This window comes from Lepidothrix coronata, unplaced genomic scaffold, assembly GCF_001604755.1.
Source record: "Lepidothrix coronata isolate B3197 unplaced genomic scaffold, Lepidothrix_coronata-1.0 Scaffold195, whole genome shotgun sequence".
Lineage (NCBI taxonomy): Eukaryota > Metazoa > Chordata > Aves > Passeriformes > Pipridae > Lepidothrix > Lepidothrix coronata.
Genome location: NW_016690375.1, coordinates 279,021 through 299,797, shown reverse-complemented (window position 1 = coordinate 299,797; position 20,777 = coordinate 279,021). Strand labels below are relative to the sequence as shown.

The window sequence follows — 20,777 nt, the reverse complement described above, 5'->3', positions numbered from 1 at the left end:
TTGATTTTGACCTTTGTGGAGATACTAATTTCACCTCCTAATAACAGAAAATTTTGGATGATTGCTTCAGGTCTGGTACAAGACTTGAAAAATTCATCAGCGATCTTGATTTGTTTTGACATGTTTTTTGGCCTTCTACTGAGTTTTGTATTTCTGTTTCTCCTAAGTATTTGCTTGCAGGCAGTGTTGCTTGTTTGTTTGAATCCTCACTGTCTTGGCAGTTGAACAGTGTTGCCCAAAGGTCCCAGCATTGTTCTTCATTCCTATATAACAGGACTCAAATAATAAAAATGAGACAATAATCATAAATGAGATCTCAATAACAGAAATACCTTTCCAATTCTGTAATCTGTTGGGTTTGCTTGTTGTTCTCTTTCTTAAGACTTACCTTTCTTTCTGATTTTTATTTATTCTTCAGTAAGAGCATTATCAAAAATTACTGTGTTTATTTAGACTACTACAATGCCTTTGGCTCCTGTCATTAGGATGGCTTAGTGAGGAGTCCAGGAAATAGCTCCCATGACTTTGACAACAGTCTTTATAAAAACCTTATTCTCATAAACTAACTCATTTTCAGAGTCATTCCAGGCAGTAGAATCACCCATGTCCCCAACCTATGTTCAAGGGTCAAGCAAAATGTCTGGTCTGTGCTCTGTTGTCCCACATCCGAGAATAGGTCCAGGTGGATTTTCTGGGGCAGAATTTCCTCTGTTGACGTCATATGTCGAAGGCTCTGTAGCAGAATCTCTTTTAACTAGCACATGAGGCAGACGTTTAAATGTGTGTTTCAGGTGATGCTGAGGAAGAGCCACTAAACAGAGGGGGAGAATTCATGCAGGGGTTCAGAGTAGAACTAGTTAATTTAATTGACAAACTAGGAAACATTCCCCTGTTGAGAGGGTATGAGTTAAAAGATGGTGCTCCAGGTTCTGTATAGTGAAGAACTGAACAGATTTTCTCTGAAATTTTTATTTCTTCTGAAACTGCTGAGTACATCTCATCCTAAAAATATGGATTGGTTTTGTTCCATTATTTGTTTAATTGTTCTTAAATAAACTCTGAATCTAAAAAATAAAAAAGATATGTGACCTGCCTAGTTGTATGTACTGGTTTGGTTTGCATCAATATTTGGAAAGGGAGAGAAGACAGTAACAGAGTTAGACAAAAAGATTCCCAAAGCCATCTGCTCCTCTCCTTGCAGACATTAGATGTTTATAGTACAACAGTAGAACATGGAATGACTCTCCTTTCCTTCAGGATTACGTTGGCTCTCTGTAAAGTGAGCACATAATAAAGTGAGGATGTCTTGTAGGCAGCCACAAACTCCCACTGATTTCCAGTCTGGTTTACATACTTCTCAAAAATCTTAGCAATCCTTAGCCTTCCTGGAAAGCCACTGTGGGGTGATGCTGGGCTGCTGTCACAGATTATAGCTAAGGAACTCAGGATCCTTCAGGGGCAGGATCACAGTTTCTCAGGACTGGCTTAACCCAGCAGACTGTATATCTGTGGTTGGACAGAGCCCAAAGAGACAGCATAAAAATAATAAATTATTAATATCTGGAAGATGTAAAGCTTAATGAATAAGTAATAAGTTGCAGCACTTTTCTTTTCTTAGAAAAATAGACTGACTGTATTTTTTTAAATTTTCCTTTCATTCAACATCTTTCTTCTGTTGCTCTTTCTAAGTATCCTAAGGTGCTGAAACTTAGGATTAATTTTACAAAAACTAAGAAAGTTATACCGCTGCCATTCAGGCTGAGAAAGAGAAGGAGAGATGTTTTCTGAAAAGAGCTTTAGTTGATTTTGCTAGTAGGGAGGGAGGGTCTGGAACAGCTGAGTGATTGCACAGCTGCTTCCAGCAGCATCTCCCTAGGAATGTAGCAAAGGAGATCCTACTGTGTGCCTGCAGAGATGGAGGCACACAAAAAGGTACGGTAATTTTCCTGGCATCATCCCTCTGGTTAACAAAACTAAATGTTCAGTGTGTCTCCCAAGTCTCATACTTGTGTTTTCCTGGCATCATAAGACAGGGAAAACTTTTTAGACAAGCACATGTAGCCTGCAGTTTAAAAGAAGAGTGGTTTGGGATTTTATCACTGGCCACCACCACTCTGCTGACACTGTCAGGGATCCAGTCCTTGACCTCTAACAGAATCCAAGTTGGGCTAAGCCCCTTTGGAATGCCCAGCCAACAGGCACATTTGGAGATCACCTCCTGTTTGAAGCGATGGTTTCTCTGCAGTCCTGGCAGGATTTCAACCTCGATAACTCTGCTGCACCTGCTTAAAATCCCTCCCTCATGTTTCCCTGGGTATGGCATGGGCCCCTCCTGTTCTGCAATGCTTCAGTGTTCCCCTTCCAATTTCATACCACCTGCTCCTAAATTGATTTCTAGATCACTTGTACCTCCATTTATTAATCGAGCTGGCTTCCTTGTAATTATTTCAAAGGATCTAAGTGTGAAAGCAGTAAGTGCATGCACAACCCTTGTGCTGTTCTGTGCAGTAGCTTCTCTTGTTGTTTATCTGCATCACCAGCAGGTTGTGATCCTTGCATATTCCTTTTACCAGTGAGGCTTGGGTTCATCCACGTTAGTCTCAATTGACCTGTTGCCCCCTGTGACCACGTCCTTGTTGGTAATGGAGCTAGAAGGGCTATTCTTGAGAAGAAGGGGGAACTGGTTCTTATTGCAGGTGTGGGATCCGCTGAGGTCTAGGGGTGGAAATCAGGTCTGTTCTTCACATAGGTGCAACAGCCAAGGTAGGGACTTTCCTTCCATGTGTGGCTTGTTAGAGAATGTTATCACAGTGAGTTTATTTTGTGACCTCAAACACCTCTACAAAGTCTGTACCTCTTCTTTAACTTCAAATTTCTTTTTTTTTCTCCCTCTTGGTATGTCATTGTTTTCAGTAATGTATTGACAGCAGAGCAGCTGTTTTTGCTTTGTCTCTAATATTGGTTTCTCCATCCAGACTTCAGAACTGGGAGATCATTAAAATCTGTCTTTTCCATGACTTTTAGGCAGTCAGGTGCTTTACTTTCCCCTTTGCCTGCAAGTATTTCTTTTCATACTGTAAAATCAATTTGTTCTGTGTGCTTTTACTTAAATCTGACTGCTGCTAACACTGTGTTTGTTTCATTAACAGGTTAGCTTCACAGGAAACCCGTCACCAACAGCGAGAAAACTCCAAGGACAAGTTGAACGCAAACAACATTTTGGAGGCAGTCCATGGGGACTGTACCAGATCCTCTGAGATCTGCCAAGCTTTCCGTGGTCTCAGCTTCTGCAGAGGAAGAGCACCTGGGAGACCTGCAGTCTGCTAAGCACCAGCCCCAACTACCCAGTGGCCAGAGGACCAGCAATGGCTTCCCTTGCACACCGTCCAGCTCAGCTGCAGTTTGCTTGTCTGACCTGAAATGTGCAGGTGCTGCCGGCACTCAGGGGTGTGAGCAGTGCCACAAGGACAATGAGAGCCGGCAGGAAGCCTTTCCTCCTGGGCTCGCCAGCACAGCTGCAGAGGGGCATCCTGCAGCTCTAAATCCTGCTGGTTGCTCCCAGCCAGCAGGCAGCGGAACACCAGCAGCACCAGCCCTTCCTGCAGCAGGAGCCCTCTTGGCGGGGCAAGGGCCAGAGATGATGCCAGCCCCCCAGAGCTCCCGGCAGTTCGTGCAAGGCAGCCAGGTGAAAACGAGCTCCCTGACGCAAATAGATGACTCTGCCTTGAAACCTCAGGGGACCAATGATCAGCCGGCACTTGAGGTGTTAAATTATTCTTCCCCAGGTGATCCTGTCAGGGGTGATGAATCCTGTCATACTTCTCAGGCAAACCTTCTGCAAAGAGGGGAAAAAGACAGGGGAGCAGAAAAAAATGGTTCCGCTGCATGTCAGTCAGCCTTGCCAGCAAGGCAATCTGAAGCTGACCTGGGGAGAGACCCGCAGACCAGTTTGGAGGCGAAGAGCCGGCCTGCAGACATGGCGCAGTTGCAGCCCACAGATAAAGCTGAAGCGGCGCAGAGCAACAAAGCACCAGCCCAGTTTAGCCACAGGAGTCCACATCTTGTACACAACACAGACCCCAGGCCAGGAAGTCCAGGTCCCACCCAGCTCTCCAAATTCAGAGAAACAGGTACAATGACGGTTCAGCCAGAGAGCAGCTCTTTGACTCAGGAAGCTGTAAGTAGGACATGGCGAGATGCTGAGGTTCAGGCTGTGGCTACCGTGGAGAGCAAATCCGCTTCCACCAGTCCCAGCATCCTTGTTGCCTTCTTGAAAGGAAATCCTCCTCCAGAGGAGAAGGAAGAACTGCACATAATTTACCAAGGAGGTATGGGGCTGAGCCAGGCTGAACGTACTGTCAGTTTATCCCCGCCACAAAAGTCCCCGTGTTCTCCTGGTATCACATCAAAATCGACTGTTATGGCTGTGACTGCTTCAGCCCAAACCCAGCCTGTCAAACTGCCTGGGGTGCCGTCTGACATGGTGTCTCCAGTGTCAGCAGATAATGCAAAACCTGTTGTCCCCTTCTCCCCTGCAGCCGTTACCTCCCAAGGGACACCTGTGGGTAATGCTGGAATGACCAGTGAAGCCCATGATGGCAAGGATGCTGCTCAGCTGCCAGTGGATGCTCCAGTCCCACCAAACCCTGTCCCAGTCGAGCAGCTTGCTCTTGACTCCAGTAATCAAACTCCATCACAGTCTGGGACTGGCACTGATGAACCAAGCAACACTTCCCCTGATGCTGTCCCAGGAACCAAGAACAACGGGCGAGATCTTGTCCGTGTTGCAGGAAGCAGCCCGTTAGCTTTACTCTGTAGCACAGACAGTGAAGTCAAGCAGAAGGAGGTCCCAGCTAGCTCTGAGCAAAAGCCTGTGCAAAGTAAGGGTGCAGGTCAAGGGGAGGCCATTCCTTATCAATCTGTGGTAAAACCAAAGGAAGAAAACTCAATGGTGCTTGATCCTAAGGGAGGGATGAATGTTAGCAGCCAGCCTGCCACTGTCCATGTAAAGGCGTGCTTGGAGGATGTAGGTGAGAAGGAGAGCAGAGGCCAGGGAGACACTGGCCAGTCTCAGACAGCCAGCAGCCAGAACCTGCAGGCAGGACTGACATCTAAGTTGAGTGGGAGTTCTCCAGGTCTTGCCCATCCTGTGGCGGCATCTGCAGCTCTCCAGCAGCAAGGCTTCCAGGCCAGGGAGTCCAGACACGAGCTTCACACAGCAGCAATTCCTGCTTCAGCTCAGGCCTTGCCAAACCTGGGGGAAAACAAAAAGCAGCACACCCCAGCCATGGAGGCAAAAGTGCAAGTGAAGCAGTCCAAACACGTCAGGGATGTTGTTTGGGACGAGCAGGGAATGACATGGGAAGTTTACGGTGCTTCCCTTGATCCAGAATCCCTGGGAATTGCCATCCAGAACCACTTACAGAGACAAATACGGGAACATGAGAAACTGATCCGGGCCCAGAACAGTCAGACACGGAAATCCATTTCCTCGGATACATCCTCAAATAAAAAACTGAAAGGGAGGCAGCACAACATGTTCCAGTCCATGCTGCAGAATTTTAGGCGTCCTAACTGCTGTGTCCGACCTGCTCCCTCTTCTGTGTTAGACTGATGTGGTTTGCAGGGGTGCCTGGATCTCTGCAGTGGTAGAGAGAATCCCTCTCCTCAAGTCTCAAGTCCTGCTGTTCGGTTGTGTTACTGAGGTTGTGATGCAGCAACAGTGGAAAATTATTCCCCTTTGTTTTCTGACTAGCGACATGCTCCATCATGCCATTATTATTGTCACAGCTGGTGTATTCCCACATTATGCCCCCATCCCGACTACTGTCAGATGAAAAGCTAGGCACTTAGCAAAAGCACAAATTTCAATTGCCACCTTGTTGCAGGGAGAGCAGCACCTTCTGTTAAAGTAGGAAGCAGAGAGATTATCAGAATTATTATGGGAAATTATTTGTGTGCATCATGAGGTCTTATACAAAGGGGTGGACTGGGGGAAGCTGAGGGAGGTGGAACTAAGGTTTAACAGCTGTCAAGATCTAACACAAGACAACTTTCCTGGTGTGTAAGTTACCTACGCTGAGGCAAATCCATGAACAGGCTGTGGACATTGATCACTGAGCAGTCTCACTTCTGCTGATACTGTGGGTCACTGTTTTCAGGTTAGCTCCAGGGAGCCAGGTCTTCCCCTCCTGTTGAAATGGAGAATGAGGAAAAGAGTGAGGATCAAGACTGAAGGACCGTCTCTTTGGGAGAAGCTAAATCAATGGGATTTTGATGGCCAGAAGGGGAGGTGAAAGAGGGGCTTTTTGTCCCCCGCATCAGCCATGCTTAAGGTATAAGCAGGTGAGGCACAGGAGAGCACATTGGTAAATGTACCTGCATCCAGTGGGATGGTGCCTGCTGGGGTGTTCCTGCCAAGTCTTTCAAAAGCAGTGAGCCATTCTGGTTCCTCAGCTGGGGTGGGCAGCCCCTGCTCCCCGCCTCCCATGGTGCTGAGCACCTCTCCTCTAAATCACTCTTTAAAGTGATGTGGATCTTTCTTCTCTCTCCAGAGATGTTCTCCCATACGAGCAGGCTGTCCTGTCCATGAGCCTCCATGTCTAGTGTGGGTCTTTTTCCCTTTTAAGTCCTTAGCCAACTCTACTTTTTCAGTATTTTGGTGCTTTTCTTGCTGCCTTTCATAAAACCAATACCATTTATTTAGCCTGTGTGTATTTTGTTTTACCTAACACTCTCTATATTATAAACCATTATATTGTTAACTTGAAAAATTTACTTTATAGCAGTACTGAAATCTTGAGACAATCTTTGCTGTATTTCTGAAGTTAGAAAAGTTATAGAAACTGCTAATAAAAAGTAGCTTAGTGACTGTTTCTCCAGAATTGTGATATACAATAATGTCTCAAATGTATGTTGGTCACATTTCTCAACATAATATTTTTCAGCCTGGGAAATATGTTTCCCACTAGCTTTTTATTCTGTCCACTAGAGTTCTTAATGGGAGGCTGGGGAACTCCTGCAGTTTGTAGGAAATTTAGTCATCAATCCTGCAAAGCACTGAGGATTTGGATGCTGTAATCCTGCAGAGTACAAGAGTTAAATAGGAGTTACTTTTATTCCATTAAAGATTTTTCATGAATCATGATGATAATTTTTTTTTCCGTCTGTAGTACCACATGCCTGACTTACTCTGTAGATCTTACTCTAAATCTTACAGGTTTACACAGTGTAAATGAGTATTAATGGGGTTTTTTTTCATTTTTTTCTGTGAAGTGAACCTGAGGTAGTCCCATTTTATTTAGGAGGCCAGATTACTTGAGTATATCAACTGGCAACCCTTCATAGTAGCTGTTTTGGGGCAATTTTTCCCCAACAGAAGAGTAAAATACTGTAATATACAATATTTTAACTCAGTTCAATGAAAGGTGTTACCTTTAGGCATAGTACTGAATTGACTCCCGGTTTTCCTCTGGTGCATATCTGGGGGCTTTATGTCACGTCTTCGTTCACTTTCTGTACGTTATTTCAAGTCCTCTCCCACTTGTGATGCTGAATTGCTCATTCTGAAACACCACATCAGAGAGTGTCTTCCCACCTCTGCCTACCAGGAGGAAAGTCTCCAGCCTTTTTTCTGTTAGTACTGCTGTTTTCATCCCCTTCCTAGCAGTGCTGAGATGTGAGTTTCATGTGAAATTTTGTGTGGCATTAATATTGGCAGTATCATTAGGTCAGGTTAGTTGACAAGTTCAGTGTCTCTTCCCACATTGTGTCCATGTCAGCCCTGACGAGGTTCCCTGAGCTGTCTGTGTTTTTTGCTGTCTCCTGTCCAGGTCCAAGGCTTTGTGCTGCTCCTTTTGCCTCCCTTCTGCCCCTTCCCTCACTAGCTGTTGCCCGACCTGTCTTCTTGTGAAACCGTGTCCCTTGGCTCAGCTTGCGTCCCTCTCTCTGCCGTCCCCCTTCCTATAGCACTGTGAGCCAGCTTACTCTGAACTGTCCCTTTTTATCCTCAGTCTGAATATACAAATGGATTGTCATATTTTTTTCCAGAGGAGAATAAATGGCTATCGCGCATTCACCAATTTCTATGAACTTTATCCTTTAGCTTAAGCTCTGCAAAATATTTCCAGCGTATGGGTGGCTTTATTGAGACCAAACTGGGCTTGGCAATGAATGACCAGGGTGCTGGGCCAGCACTGGAATTAATTCTTTGTGAGGAATAGGAGATCTCCCCTGGTTCCCTGCAGCTTCTTTCAGCTGCGTTTTCACTAGCCAGTCCACCCACACCTCTCTTCCCCACACCAAATGACCTTTCTTCTAGGAAAATTTCACCAGTGCATACGTACTGCAAAGTGCTGATGGACAACTTACTAAGTGGATGCATCTGAACAACTGCATGGGCATAACTGAAAAAAATGTAGTGTTCAGCACATATTCTGGGAAAATACCAGTGCAAAGACGCAAAGTGTCCGTGACACTGTCTGGTGAGGGCAGAAGTCCTGCAGACGTGTGTTTGAAGTCAAGCAATAAAGTGCCAAAAGCCAACACACAAAAATGAGTCGATAATCACCAGCACATCTCATGGAAAACATTTTAGGTTTTGACTCTGCCTTGCTAGGGCAGACTGTAGGCAAGCTGCTAGTTTTAACACTGGTGATTTATGCTTACTCCTCCATACAGTGTCTAGATAAAAATATGAATCCTCATGTGGATGACACACATTTCACCAGCAGCAAAACAGAACCATGTTTTGGGTAGCAATTAGCAAATATTATGCATGTGAGTGGGCTTGTAGCAGCCAAGAAAGACTGTTCTTGGTGTCTTCATTTGTCAAAAATGAAAGTGTGCCTGGAGTAGTGGTATGGCAGAGAGTAGGGGCAGATGATCTGTGTGCCACCACCCCATTCCTTTTCTCTGCCCAGTGACTCAGAATCACATTGCTGATGGTTGGATGGTTAAAAACCAAGGAAATCCATTTGGGCTAATAAAAAGAGGATTCAAACCAGAAAATACTTTGTCATTTCCAAGAGTAAATCTATATGGAAAAAAAAGGAGAAAAATACCTGTGTCGCAGCTTAGCCAGCTGAAGTAACTTTTAAATTAATTTTTTTTGCAAGATGAGAAATTTTGGGAAACGAGCTTATTGCCAGGAAACTATTTCCTGTTGGTTGCATTTATAAAAGCAGTGAATGAGAATAGAATATTTACTTCTAGTTTCACTTCAGGAGCTTTCCACTAGGAAAAGATGAGAATAAGCACATTTCAGTGTTACCAATACAAAACCTGAGTTGAAGGAGTATGTTGGTGCAGGCAATTTGCAGTACAGTCCTGGATTTCATGTGAGGCTGTGACATGTCTATGTGCACTTGGTTGGTATCAGCCAGCTTTGTGTTGCTTTGGGCACAAGTTCTGAAGTTCTTCCTCATTTCTACTGACTTGGTTTGGAGAAAAAAAGTGGGGAAATAGCTGAATAGACAAGAAGGGGAATATGTCTTCTTCGTTTCAGAGGAAAAAAACCTTCTTTTGAATATACAAGAAGGAATTGCTGAGAAACATGGGGAGGGAGCGACCAAAAGACATGTAAAATAAAGTTGATGTAGGTGCTTCACAAGGAATTCCCATTCCTGTGTGTGTGAAGCCAGTATTTTGCTTAAGTTCTGCCCATTTCTTCATTCTGACCTCACACATTTTTCATATTGTTGGTGATATCCCATGGTTTTTAGGAAAATTAACATTTCCAAAGGCTGTATATTTTGCTAGTATTTATGGATATATCCAAATTTGATCAAATAAAACCTCTAGGCAAACAACCTCAGTTTATTACTGCTACCGCAATTGTAAAATGCACTGTTTGGAGAAGCATATTCAAGGGATTCAGAAAAGGTGAATGTATGCTCTAAAGATAACACTAGCTTTTCTCTTGAATTTCATTACTATGTTGAAGTGTTAAAGGTAAAAGTGGAAATCCAAATGAAGATCAGTGTTGAAGGAAAATTCAAATTGGCTGCCGCTGGTTTTCAGTTTGGAAACTTGATGGAATATACCATTCCAGTGTTTCATTACTTAGCTCAGTGTATGCAAGATTTGTGTGAAAGTACAAATTTTATTAGCTTGTTAGCTCCATTATCTTGTTCTGTGTCTATCCTTCTACACCTTTTAAAAATTAATACAAAATGTTACCAAGACAGAGTAAGTCTTTCACAGACAGCTTATGGGAAAAGCTGCTCTGAAAGAGACAACTGATTGTCAGACTCCATGGACTTAAAAACTTACAGCTACAGTTTTAGTAACCAACCTCAGCTGTTTGGGTTTTTTTGGTGTCTCTGTAATGCCTCTATGAGTGATCAGTATTTTCAGTTGTCCGAAAGATGTGCACATAGATCCTTATCTAAATACTGCACACTACCGAGTATCTCTGGGATCACTGGCTGCTGCAGTGGTTCATGGACTTAAAGGTCAGGTCCTGTACCTTGAACTGGCTGCAGTGTTCTCTTCGGGGCCTAAATTATCCCACTTGAGTTAGTGTAGATGTTTAAAAGAATGAAGTATTACAGCTGAATTGAGCCAAACTGAAATTACTATTATCTGGGGTTTTTTTTTAAACTCTTGAGATTTACTGTTTTTTTCTGCTTTTTGATTTTCTGAGCAGCCCTTCCTTCCTAGAATTTATAATGTGGATTTTGCATCAAAACCTGGCAAAGAAGATCTTGCAAAGTGAAGCATACCTTTCACCATTCAGGCTGCTTTAAAGAAAAAATAATGTTACTACTGAGCCAAATCACACAGAGAGGAAATATTTTTTCCTCTAGGAGAATGTTTGCTGTAGGTAAGCTTTTGTGTACATGTGTCCCTATTTAAAAGGGGAGTACATGTGTGCAGGTCTCATGCATCACTCATGCTCTAATATGGCTTTTTCTGTTTGCCCTTCTGATTGAATGCTGGAGGCTTAGCATTTTCTGCAACCTTGAGGCAAGTTTAAATCACTCTGCAATACAGAAACAAGGATTTTCTCCTTATCTGGTCTCTAAACACAGACTGTGGGTGACAGCAAGCATTGGAGTTCATTAGAAATAGAATCACATCAACTGAGCCCCATTTGAAATAACAGACCATGAGTTTTTGTTAGTTTTCTGCTTAGACTGACACTCTTTTGAGTAGAAATAAATGACATCTGCCAGCAAAGTTTCCAGAGGTTGTCTGCTGCAGAATATGAGTCTCTCAGATGCTTCTCAGCAGCTCTGCTACAACAGGTGACCCTTCTGCTGCAGTGTCCTCCTGACAGCACTTCTCTTAGCCCAGTTCACAATCAATAATTTCAAGTACATCAAAAGCAAGTTTAGACACTGCCCTGAGGAATTTCCATAAAATGGAAGAGAAAGATCCCTATGTTTGTGGCACATAAAATCACATCTGAGTTGTGAAATAAAGGTCTCAGTGGCACACTGAAAAATACTGGGAGTTTCTACACAGAGTTAAAGGGAGGGAGCATAGCTGGACTTTTAATTCCAAAAAACTATGGCCATGGATCAGTCAGCAGCAGAAGAAAACTAACTTTGGGGCTTCTAACAACAAGTAATATTATTGTGGCGTTATTCATTTTATAGTTACACTGATTGAACGTGATGTACTGTACAAAAATAAAGCTAGTATTAGGCTTCCAGGTGTACCGTGGCATTCATTTGAGACATACCAACAGAAGTTTGCATGTGAAGAAGTCTTACAGTGATACTAAAGCAATGTTACCCACTTGATTGAGTCCCTTAGGAATTTAATGTTTTGCTGTTTTACATCTGGTTTCCATGCTGAGTACAATAAAATGAGCACTGTCTTAATTACTCTGGGTCTCTGTTTGTAGGCTGACATGGGAAAAGAAAGGACTTTTAAGGGTGGACCTTCTGGCTAAATCTGTGGATGTCTGTAAGTCAAAGCCGCTATGAAAGGCTTTCTGAATTCAGGCCTGAGACCTGGCATCTTGCAAAGCTCAGCATGGTGGAAGCTTCCACACACTGTCCCAGCTGAAGAAGAGACCTGTCTGCTTCCTTCTGTGTAAGTGCAGTTGCCTTTGCACAGCTGTCTATGAGCACAGGCTTTTCTGCATCAGCTGCTTCTCTACCCTTCTGCATGAATTCGCTCAGCCTTTCAGCAGTCCATTGCCACACAACAACACATTACTCATTCAGCTCAGCAACCCAGGAGCTGAGGTGGAAAAGGCAGTGTTTTAACCCTGCTGTGTCACTGCTGTAGCAAATTGTCACCACCATCCACCAGCACACAACACACATAAAGCTGAGAGCATCAGCATCACAGTAATCATTTTCCTCCCCTAAAAAAGAGAAAGTTTTATCTCAGAGTACAAAAGAGCATAAGATAACTGTGGCAGTAATGTATTTTGATCCAGCAGTGTTACAGGTATGGTATTTCCATATACCGACTTTTACTAGAGGGCAGGAAGACCCCACCTCGGCACACACTTTCCTATGGTGAGGGGAGAGGAGCAGAACAGACAGATAATGTGGTTGCATGGTGCCTCTGCTATAAGTGAATTTCTGTCTGCTCACCCCGAGCTGGAGTCTCTCCCCCAAAAAGAGTTGTTTCCTTCACTGTGTTTCTGTACTTGTGTCTTGGCTGCAAGGGCTCAGGGTGCTTCAACTAACTGCCCATTCCTTTGTGCAGTTGCAGAGGGTTTTTTATTAATGTGCTTTGCTGAGTTCCTTGTCAGGTTCAGGTTCCTGCATGCTAGTGGCTGCCAAACATTAGTCCTGAACCCAAATTTCCAGGAGCAAGGTGCTTCCCTGCAGTACCTGGATTCATTCAGCTGTGTGCCACAATTGGCAAGGTCTCTTTGTAGGCCAGAAAGCTGAGGTCTCCCTTTTGTACTTCATCCCCGTAGTCTTGCTGCAGAAAGGAAAAAGCCTAAAGATCCCTTCCCCCTAAGGGACTGATGGAGCAGAAAAAGGACCAGTGCAGAAGATAAGCTACCATTCTATCAAACCAATAATGACCAGTGCCCATTTTCTATCTGATGCAGATTTTGTATCATATAATGTGGCAGTTTCAGGGAGATAGTACCTTCATATATAAAGAATAAGTCTGGCTTCTTGTTCATACATCAGCTGATTTACTGAGGATGTGAGCTTTACAACCAGCAGCACTACATCCTGGGGTATCTGCTTCGCTTCTTTAACCTGCTAAAGAAACCGCCATGCCTTTAGGGATTCAAATGACATCAAAATGACTCTGCTAGGTGAGTGTTTCCACTCACAGTAGGCAGTATTGTGAATGGAAAAGTTAAAATTTCCTCATCAAATTTCAAATTGCTTACTCCTTTGAGAAACATAAATGACCAGTTTGGCTAGCCAATGTTTTAAGGCATAGGCACTTAAATCTGCAATTTAATATTTAGACAAATATGACCTCATTTGTGAGAAGTGTAGGGTGCTCTTATCTCTTGTTGAGGTCAGATCGTGGAGACCTATAGATGCTTGACATCTCCACTGTTAATGAGACACCTATACCCAGTGCCATAGTAAGTAACTGATTGTAGGCAACTCTGAGTTGTAATGATAATGCACACAACCTACAAAAAGCTGCCAGTGCAGATTAGGAAATGCTAATTGTATGGTGGTTGTATGGATAGTCAGCAGAACCAGGGAAGTGATCATCCCCCTGTACTCGGCATTGGTGAGGCTGCACCTTGGGTACTGTGTACTGACTTCAAAAAGGACATTGAGGTGCTGGAGCATGTCCAGTGAAGGGCAATAAGGCTCGTGAAAGGCCTGGAAAAGGTGTCATGAAAAACAGCTGAGGGAGCTGGGTTTGTTCAGTCTAAAGAAGGGGAGGCTCAGGGAGGACCTCATTGGTCTCTACAACTACCTGAAAGGAGGTTGTAGTGAGGGGGGGAGGCAGTCTTTTCTGCTGTGCTTGCAGTGAGGGGACCAGACAAAATGGCCTTAAGGTGTGATGGTGGAGATTAAGGAAAAAAAAGGTTAGGGTTAGCTTGGAAAAAGTTTTTTTCACTGTTAGGGTGGTCAGGCAGTGGAATAGGTGGCCCAGGGAGGTGGTGGAGTCACCATCCCTGGAGGTGTTAAGAGGCATCTGGATCTGGCACTGGGTGAAGTGGTTTAGTGGTTTAGGGGTTACAGTGGTAGTGCTGGGTGGACGGTTGGATGATGATCTTAAAGGTCTCCAACCATGATGATTCTGTGGTTCTATGATATGCCCCATTGCTGGTCATATTTCAGCAGTATCTATAGGAGTGCTTGCACATCTCTTCCTAAAGTGTCCTTTGCACTTACAATAGACAAATTAAGTGGGATCAGCAGCTTGGAAGAGCGGGTGCCAGCCTACAAAAGAATTCGCCTTTGCTGTGCCATCTTTGTGATGAATTAACTTTAAAAAAAAAAAAGTTTTCTAATAGCCTGCTGTGGACTGCAGCACAAGGAAGGGATTTGGGTCATTCATGCTGAGGTTCTGCCTTAATTCCATAATTCTTTTTATTTCTTTTCCTAATTAGAAACCTGCTCATGGCAGTGCTTTTTCTCTAAATCCACTTACATAACATCAGTGAGCTGAGCAGTTAAGGACATTTTTCTCACGGGGTGGTGCAAAACACGCTGGCAGCTAGAGCACAACCACTCGGCACCCACCTTTTCCTCGGCGCCTGGTAGAAAATGGCTGGTGTGCAGGAATGTCTGCTGGGTTCTGCAGAGCCCCCACATCTGCGCTGAGCCAGGAACCACTGGACTGTGTCATCCTGGCCTCAAGAAGCAGGAGGGACAAGGTCTGCCTGGGAACTGGCAGAGGTGAGGCCATCCATGAAGCTACTCCTCCTGGGATTTGGGAGTTCCTCATGTTTCTTCCCTCAAGATTTGTGTCTCTTCCTTTTTCAAGGATAGTTACTAATCTCCTGATTAATGAGACAAATTGCCTAGGTTTAGTAAGTCTCAAGCTAGGGAAAAGCTTCTAGGGAGATGCTGTCTCCATGCATTATTACTTACTTACTCGTCTGAAACTCCTGGGCTCCCCTTAGGTTTTGGACACTTGGAGTGCCTGCTCTGTAGGCAGAGGCTGGTGGACAGGTTTCTCTGTTTTTTCCTGGCTGCAGGAGAGAAGAAATGGGGCATAAATAGGGCTGATGGTTGCTCAGGTCATGTCCAAATATCTCCCTGCACCCAGCATTAACTTCTTTAGCTATTTAAAGGAGAAACGCTGGCTAAGAAAGCTGAGAGCTGTACAGCAGCTTAGGTACGACCCTGTAATGAGTCCTGCAAACTATACGAGGCAAATGCAAATGCAAAATATGCTCCAATTTTGGTTCATTACATGAAATACTCTTTATTACACATTTATCTCTTTGCCTTCACTGACATGGCTCTGCATGCTAATATATTTCTCTGCTGGGAAAGTTTTCCTGGTATACACCCTAACTTCCCTGCTGCACAGCTTATGCTACAACAGACTATAGCACCCATCTTCTTTCAGAGAAGAATAATGCACTTACTGTAACTGAAGCTCTCTGCAAAGCGCTATCCTCTGCATTGGGCTTTATTTTCCTAGGAGCTGACAGTGCGCTCTCTCCTCCCAAACTCACCCACCTTTTCAGCTTGGCTCAGTTGATGATGGACAGTTGAAGAATGAAGCAGTTGGTCGCTCACTCTCATCTGCTCTTCACTTTTTGGATGTTGCCATGATTGATACTGGCAACCATCTTGTGTTTCCTAACGTGCATTCCCATCCTTTGGGGACATGTCCTGAGATCATTAAACTAACTGAGTGCAAACACAGTCAGTACATGGCTTCTGCTTCCTGGGCTGGATGTGGGTGAGTACCCTCTTCCCCATCTGTCATTCATGTCTCTGCCCTTGCAAAGCCAAAGACAGGTTCTCTGGCCTGTTCCCCTGTGGCAGCACAGGTGGAGCAGAAAGTAGTCATATTTTCTCCACAGGATATTTCCCTGAGATGGCACACTTTCCACAGGCACAGAGCTGCAGTAACGATCTCATAATGTCCACTCCTTTGCTTGCAGGGAGAAAAGCTGTAAATCTGTGCTTTTTTTTTTTGGTACATTTTCTTTCTAGCCTGGCTCACATACTGGCTGGAAGAGCTACTGCAAACTAATTGACGGCACTGTAGAGAGAGCTTACCTAATTGAAGGCAGTCCCTAAATGGTCCTAATTTCTGCCAAAACAGAAGCTGGAGCTTTTTAGAACCAACCCCTGACAAAAGGAGAGGTATATGGTATAGATTAACAGCTTTTTTGATAGCTACGCATATGGAGGTTGTGTCCAGCTTCAGCATAGCTGATCTTTTCTGTCTCCAATGCAAGCTGAAAAAGAAAAAAACTGACATCGAAGCCTCCCTGTACCAGGGCACACTCCTCTGTTCTATTTATCTAAGCACATATAGTGGTACAATGTACACATTGCTCTTTCCTGGCAGTCTGCTCTGATCACACACTTTTCTAACACTGAGAGGCATTCAATACCAGCTCCAGAAGAGCTTTCATACTTCTTTAACTTGTTTGGCAAGTTCTGCTTGAATAAATTATCTGAGTCTTTCAGTGCTGTGGCTTATTTCCTTAAAAGGTCATATACCCAACCAAAACAAAAAAAAATCCTACATTTCCAAATGCTGGGAGGAAAAAGACGTTTGGTGTCCCTGTCTGAGAATGCAGCATGTGCAACAAACAAGTGGGAAGAACACCACAGTGCAGAGCTTTGCTTTGATAGTGAAGAGAAAGGTCTGTAGAGGAAGGGATGGGCTAGTTTAAATGCTCCTTTTCCAGGGATGCTCCACACCTTTCCAGTTGAATAAACTATATTTTGAAAAGGCATTTCAGCACTGTTACAAGAGTTCAGTTTGGCGTTCAAAAATCAAGTGATTGACATGTTTTCCCAAGTGCTGCAATGTGGATGAAAATGAGCTCATTAAAAGAAAAATACTCATTTAGATGAAAAGTCTCTGAGCAGTTTTCCTGTAAGACCAGTTTCTAACCAGTGGTCTTGGCAGGTTGAACCTTGCAGGGAAGACAGTGAGAAAGGAGGCTCCCTTCTCTCGCCACCTTTGCAAACACCAGGTGTATTGGTGATGTGCATTAAGCTCAGGAGGCAGTAGAGGCTCTGACAGGTGGGAAGAGGGCAGAGGCACAAGTGCTCTTCGTTACTTAAGCTCAGTGAGCTGGAGCCAAGAGCCTAAAGGCATTTGATGAAGATGCAGCAAGTTGTAACAGACACCTAGGTATAACACTGGGTAAGGGTCCCTTCTCAGGAGAGATAGGGAAACCCTCCAGTGACAGCTTGAGAAGACTGTTTATCCTGCAGAATAGCTGAGGCAATTAGGGAAGCCGCAGGTAAGATGCAACATGGAGTTCTTGCTTATTGTGGTGCCTTTATTCAAGGTTGGTTCCAAAGTGTTGTGAAATTTAAATCGGTCAAGTGGAGGGGATGGAGGCCTGGGTTGAGAGGAGGGACTCAGGGTTGGGGTATTGCACTACACGGAGTGCGTGATGTTATTAATGCATAGCAAGGAAAAGGTACAGCTTTGTGGAGAGGTTTTGATTCTCAGCAGAGAAATAAGGCGGTTTGAGATGCTTGGCTGAACTTGTGGTTCCCACTTTGTAAGTCAAGACTAAGAACAGATAGAGTTAGATCCAAAGGAAAGAAGGACAAAAGAGCTAAGGCTGCAGCAGGTGTGCCTGTACTCCCACCAGCCAGGGCAGCCCAGGGAGTGAAAAGTGGCACAACTGTGTGAACTTACCAGAGAGACACACAAAACTCTGTAAGGCCAGGCTTTCCTCTGGAAGTTTTAGTGTTTTGCTCTCTTTTTCTTGCCGTGAGACACATAGCTGCAAAAAGAAATAAGAAGTCCCTGGTAGATTGCTTACCCTAAGTTTTCATTGGTTTTAGTGGGAGAAAAATATGTTGACTGAGGTTTGATAAACAGAAAAGGCAGATATAGATTGATTGTGTAACCTACTGGAGTAATAGAGAAACATGACACAAAAGCTTTTTCATGTATGGAAAAGTATTGTCAGCACTTTTTTAGCCTTAGAACTCCAAAGAAGAATGAAAATGTGCTCTGGTATTTTGGATGTTCTTGGCAAGTTATGTGGGATTGCCATATATTTCAAGTGAGATATCTTTTAAATAGAGGGAAATTATTGAGTCCTCTGTCGTGTAGCTCTCATGCCAGCCCTGCCTTCCTTGTTTACCAGGGACCAAGCATTGCCTGCAGGTATACACAGCACACATTGATTTTAATGTCACGCTAACACACTGCACACAAACACCATGACAGTTCTCAGAAGCAGCACTAGCCATGGTGCCACATGGATATTTAACTCTTTCTCATACTGTGCCTTTGGCATGCAGGACCTGAAGTGGATCTGACCTTGCAGAGTCTCTGTTTCTACTCAGTGGGGGAAAAAAATAAAAATCTCAAGTTTATCTGTCCAAGCTGCAAAGATTATCTTGAAATTGTGTCTTCAGCATAATCGATGCAGCTGTATGCCTTAAACCTGCAGGTAGCTCTAAATCATTTCTTGCAGTGCAAATTAATATCTGACTGAAGAATCAATTCTAAAGCAGTAAAAGACTGTTGGCAATAATTGTGCACAGAATTGGGTCCTCCCCTGCTGCTAGCTGTGGTGTAGCATAGAAAAGCTGGGAAGAGTGAAGGTCATTTTTACTGCATTGTCTGAGCAAAAGGGTAAGCCTCTATGCTTTGCTTCTAAGTGAAGCAAATAATATATTTTTTTCTCCTAACTTTTAATGAGCTGTCAAAGCTTGACAGACATCTAGAGGAAGCAGCTGATCTTGGCAGGATTCTTGCACTGCAAAGTTAATTGTCCCCTCTGGAGACAGTGACCGTCTCTATGTCTATACAGCTATCCAATGCCTTATAGTCTCCTTGATAAACTGTTTCAGCTAACTATAGACTAAACTGTATTTTAAACCCAGGGGAATCAGAGGTGTCACATAAAGTAAAATTTTCATGTTACAAGTAGCAAAACATCACACCCTGGTAAATGTTTTTTTTAGCAAAGGAAATGCCTTCACCCTTCATAGTGCCTGCTGCCATGGCCTGGGGCTGGCACATTCAGTGTCTCAGCTCTCCCTTTTCCTGAGATGACCTTTTTGAAGAATTCTCTAAATGGATGACCCTGTATTAAGGAAACCAAAGGGAAGCATCTACCCAGCATGACTTCTGAGGTTGTGGTGACAAAGTGATTGTATACAGCCTGTTCCTCACAAGAGCAGCAAATCTACAGTGAAGAGGGCAACTGTGTTGGGCCAAGGTTTAGTTTCCACATCTCATTCCAGTGAGTAGTGCTGTCTCTGCCTACTGAACCATCAAGAGAGGGGTTAGACTCAAGACTGTGTCACTTTGTATAAATTGCCATCAAAATGTCCAACCTGTCAATTGTGGAGGCAACTTTAACTCTTACTTACGTAGATGACACTTTTATTGTAGGCTATCCCAAAGCCATTGGGCAACAGGGAATCTTGGGCACTGCTGCGTACATAGGTTTCAGCTGGTGATCTAGGCACCTTAGCACTGGTATTTAAAGCCTTGGCCTTAATGTCTGAGAGAGAGAGAGGCTTAATCTTCTAATTACCTGCCATATTTAGAGAAAGTCTTTTCTTCCATGTCGCTTGTAACAGAGGGTGCAAGTCTAAGAGAACATTTTTCTCTAGGATATGCTGATTTTCTGCTGAGAAGCAGAAAATGCTGCAGTCACGCTGCAGGATGCTTTATAGTTTCTGTACTGAGCCCAAGCATTAAACCCCTCTTCCCTTCAATGTGCAAAGTGCTCAGGTTTGGGTTTTTTAAAGCCACCCAGCTGGTCATCAGCTCATGGCCTGGACAGGGTGCAATGTATGGAGGCCATAGTGAGACAGTGCTGGCTGACAAGTATCAAACAGTGTCAGTAGCAGAGTCTTCTAATGTTCTCCAACTAAATCACTTAGGACTGTTTCATGCAAGACCAGTAAGCTTCAGCTCAGTCAGCTGGGTGCAAAAATTAGTTAACATGTTTCTCTGGCATATAATAGGCAATCTGTTCGGGTAACAAGGAGAGTCTCTTCTGATGATAAAACCTGCAGAAGACCTGTTCATCATTGGGGTTTTCCATGTCAAAGGACATAATCTTGCAGAAAAATAATGGCTTACAGAAGCTGAGTTTACTCACCTCCCACAGGGCTCAACAGGAAGCAAAGGCCTCCAGGCTGGTCTCCAGTAAGTGGAGGCTGGCAGCCTTTGCATCCCTTTGCTAAGCAGACAAAATTAGTGGAGAAGCTCTGCTAATTAAATGCATTAAATAATGCTGCTTCCTGGAAGAATTTGTAAATCAATGCTTGTCTGTCCATCTGCCCAAGCACCTGCCATACAAACCTGCAGTAGCATCACTAACAGACCAATGACACATCTCAGTGCTGCCCATGGCACCTCTCCATCTCTCATGTTATGTAGGGACACTTCACAGCATGCCCTCAGCATGCCCTCTGCATTCACTCTGACGGGTGAATAAGGCACAGCATCCACACCATTTTCTCTGTGCAGCCCAGGCTGCCCTCAGGCAGTACATGCTTTGGTTACTCTTCAATGCCACCTCTGAAGTCCTGTTATTACTACTTACAGTCGTGCCTGGATCAAAGGAAAGGAGGCAGCCAAGGCTTTTTTTGATGGAGGATGAGGTTGTGGGAAGCCCACTGGAGCAAATGTCCTGTTACCTTCATGTTGGGCTTTGGGCCAAACTGTCCCTGCAAGATGGACACAGC

At 44.1% G+C, this 20,777-nt stretch overlaps 2 protein-coding genes across 3 annotated transcripts in view; both read left to right on the top strand.

Moving 5' to 3' along the window:
- The window catches only part of GPRIN3 (GPRIN family member 3), a 35,830-nt gene extending 23,996 nt beyond the window's left edge, over positions 1 to 11,834 (top strand). For both annotated transcript variants that reach the window (XM_017831713.1, XM_017831712.1), the window contains exon 2: positions 3,150 to 11,834. In XM_017831713.1, coding sequence (XP_017687202.1) covers positions 3,233 to 5,614 — 2,382 coding nt within the window. In that variant the 5' untranslated portion in view covers positions 3,150 to 3,232 and the 3' untranslated portion in view covers positions 5,615 to 11,834. The remainder of the gene's footprint in view (positions 1 to 3,149) is intronic.
- Positions 6,277 to 20,777, top strand: part of FAM13A (family with sequence similarity 13 member A) — a 166,750-nt gene continuing 152,249 nt past the window's right edge. Inside the window, exon 1 of the mRNA XM_017831702.1 lies at positions 6,277 to 6,345. Within this exon, the coding sequence (XP_017687191.1) occupies positions 6,277 to 6,345 (69 nt within the window). The remainder of the gene's footprint in view (positions 6,346 to 20,777) is intronic.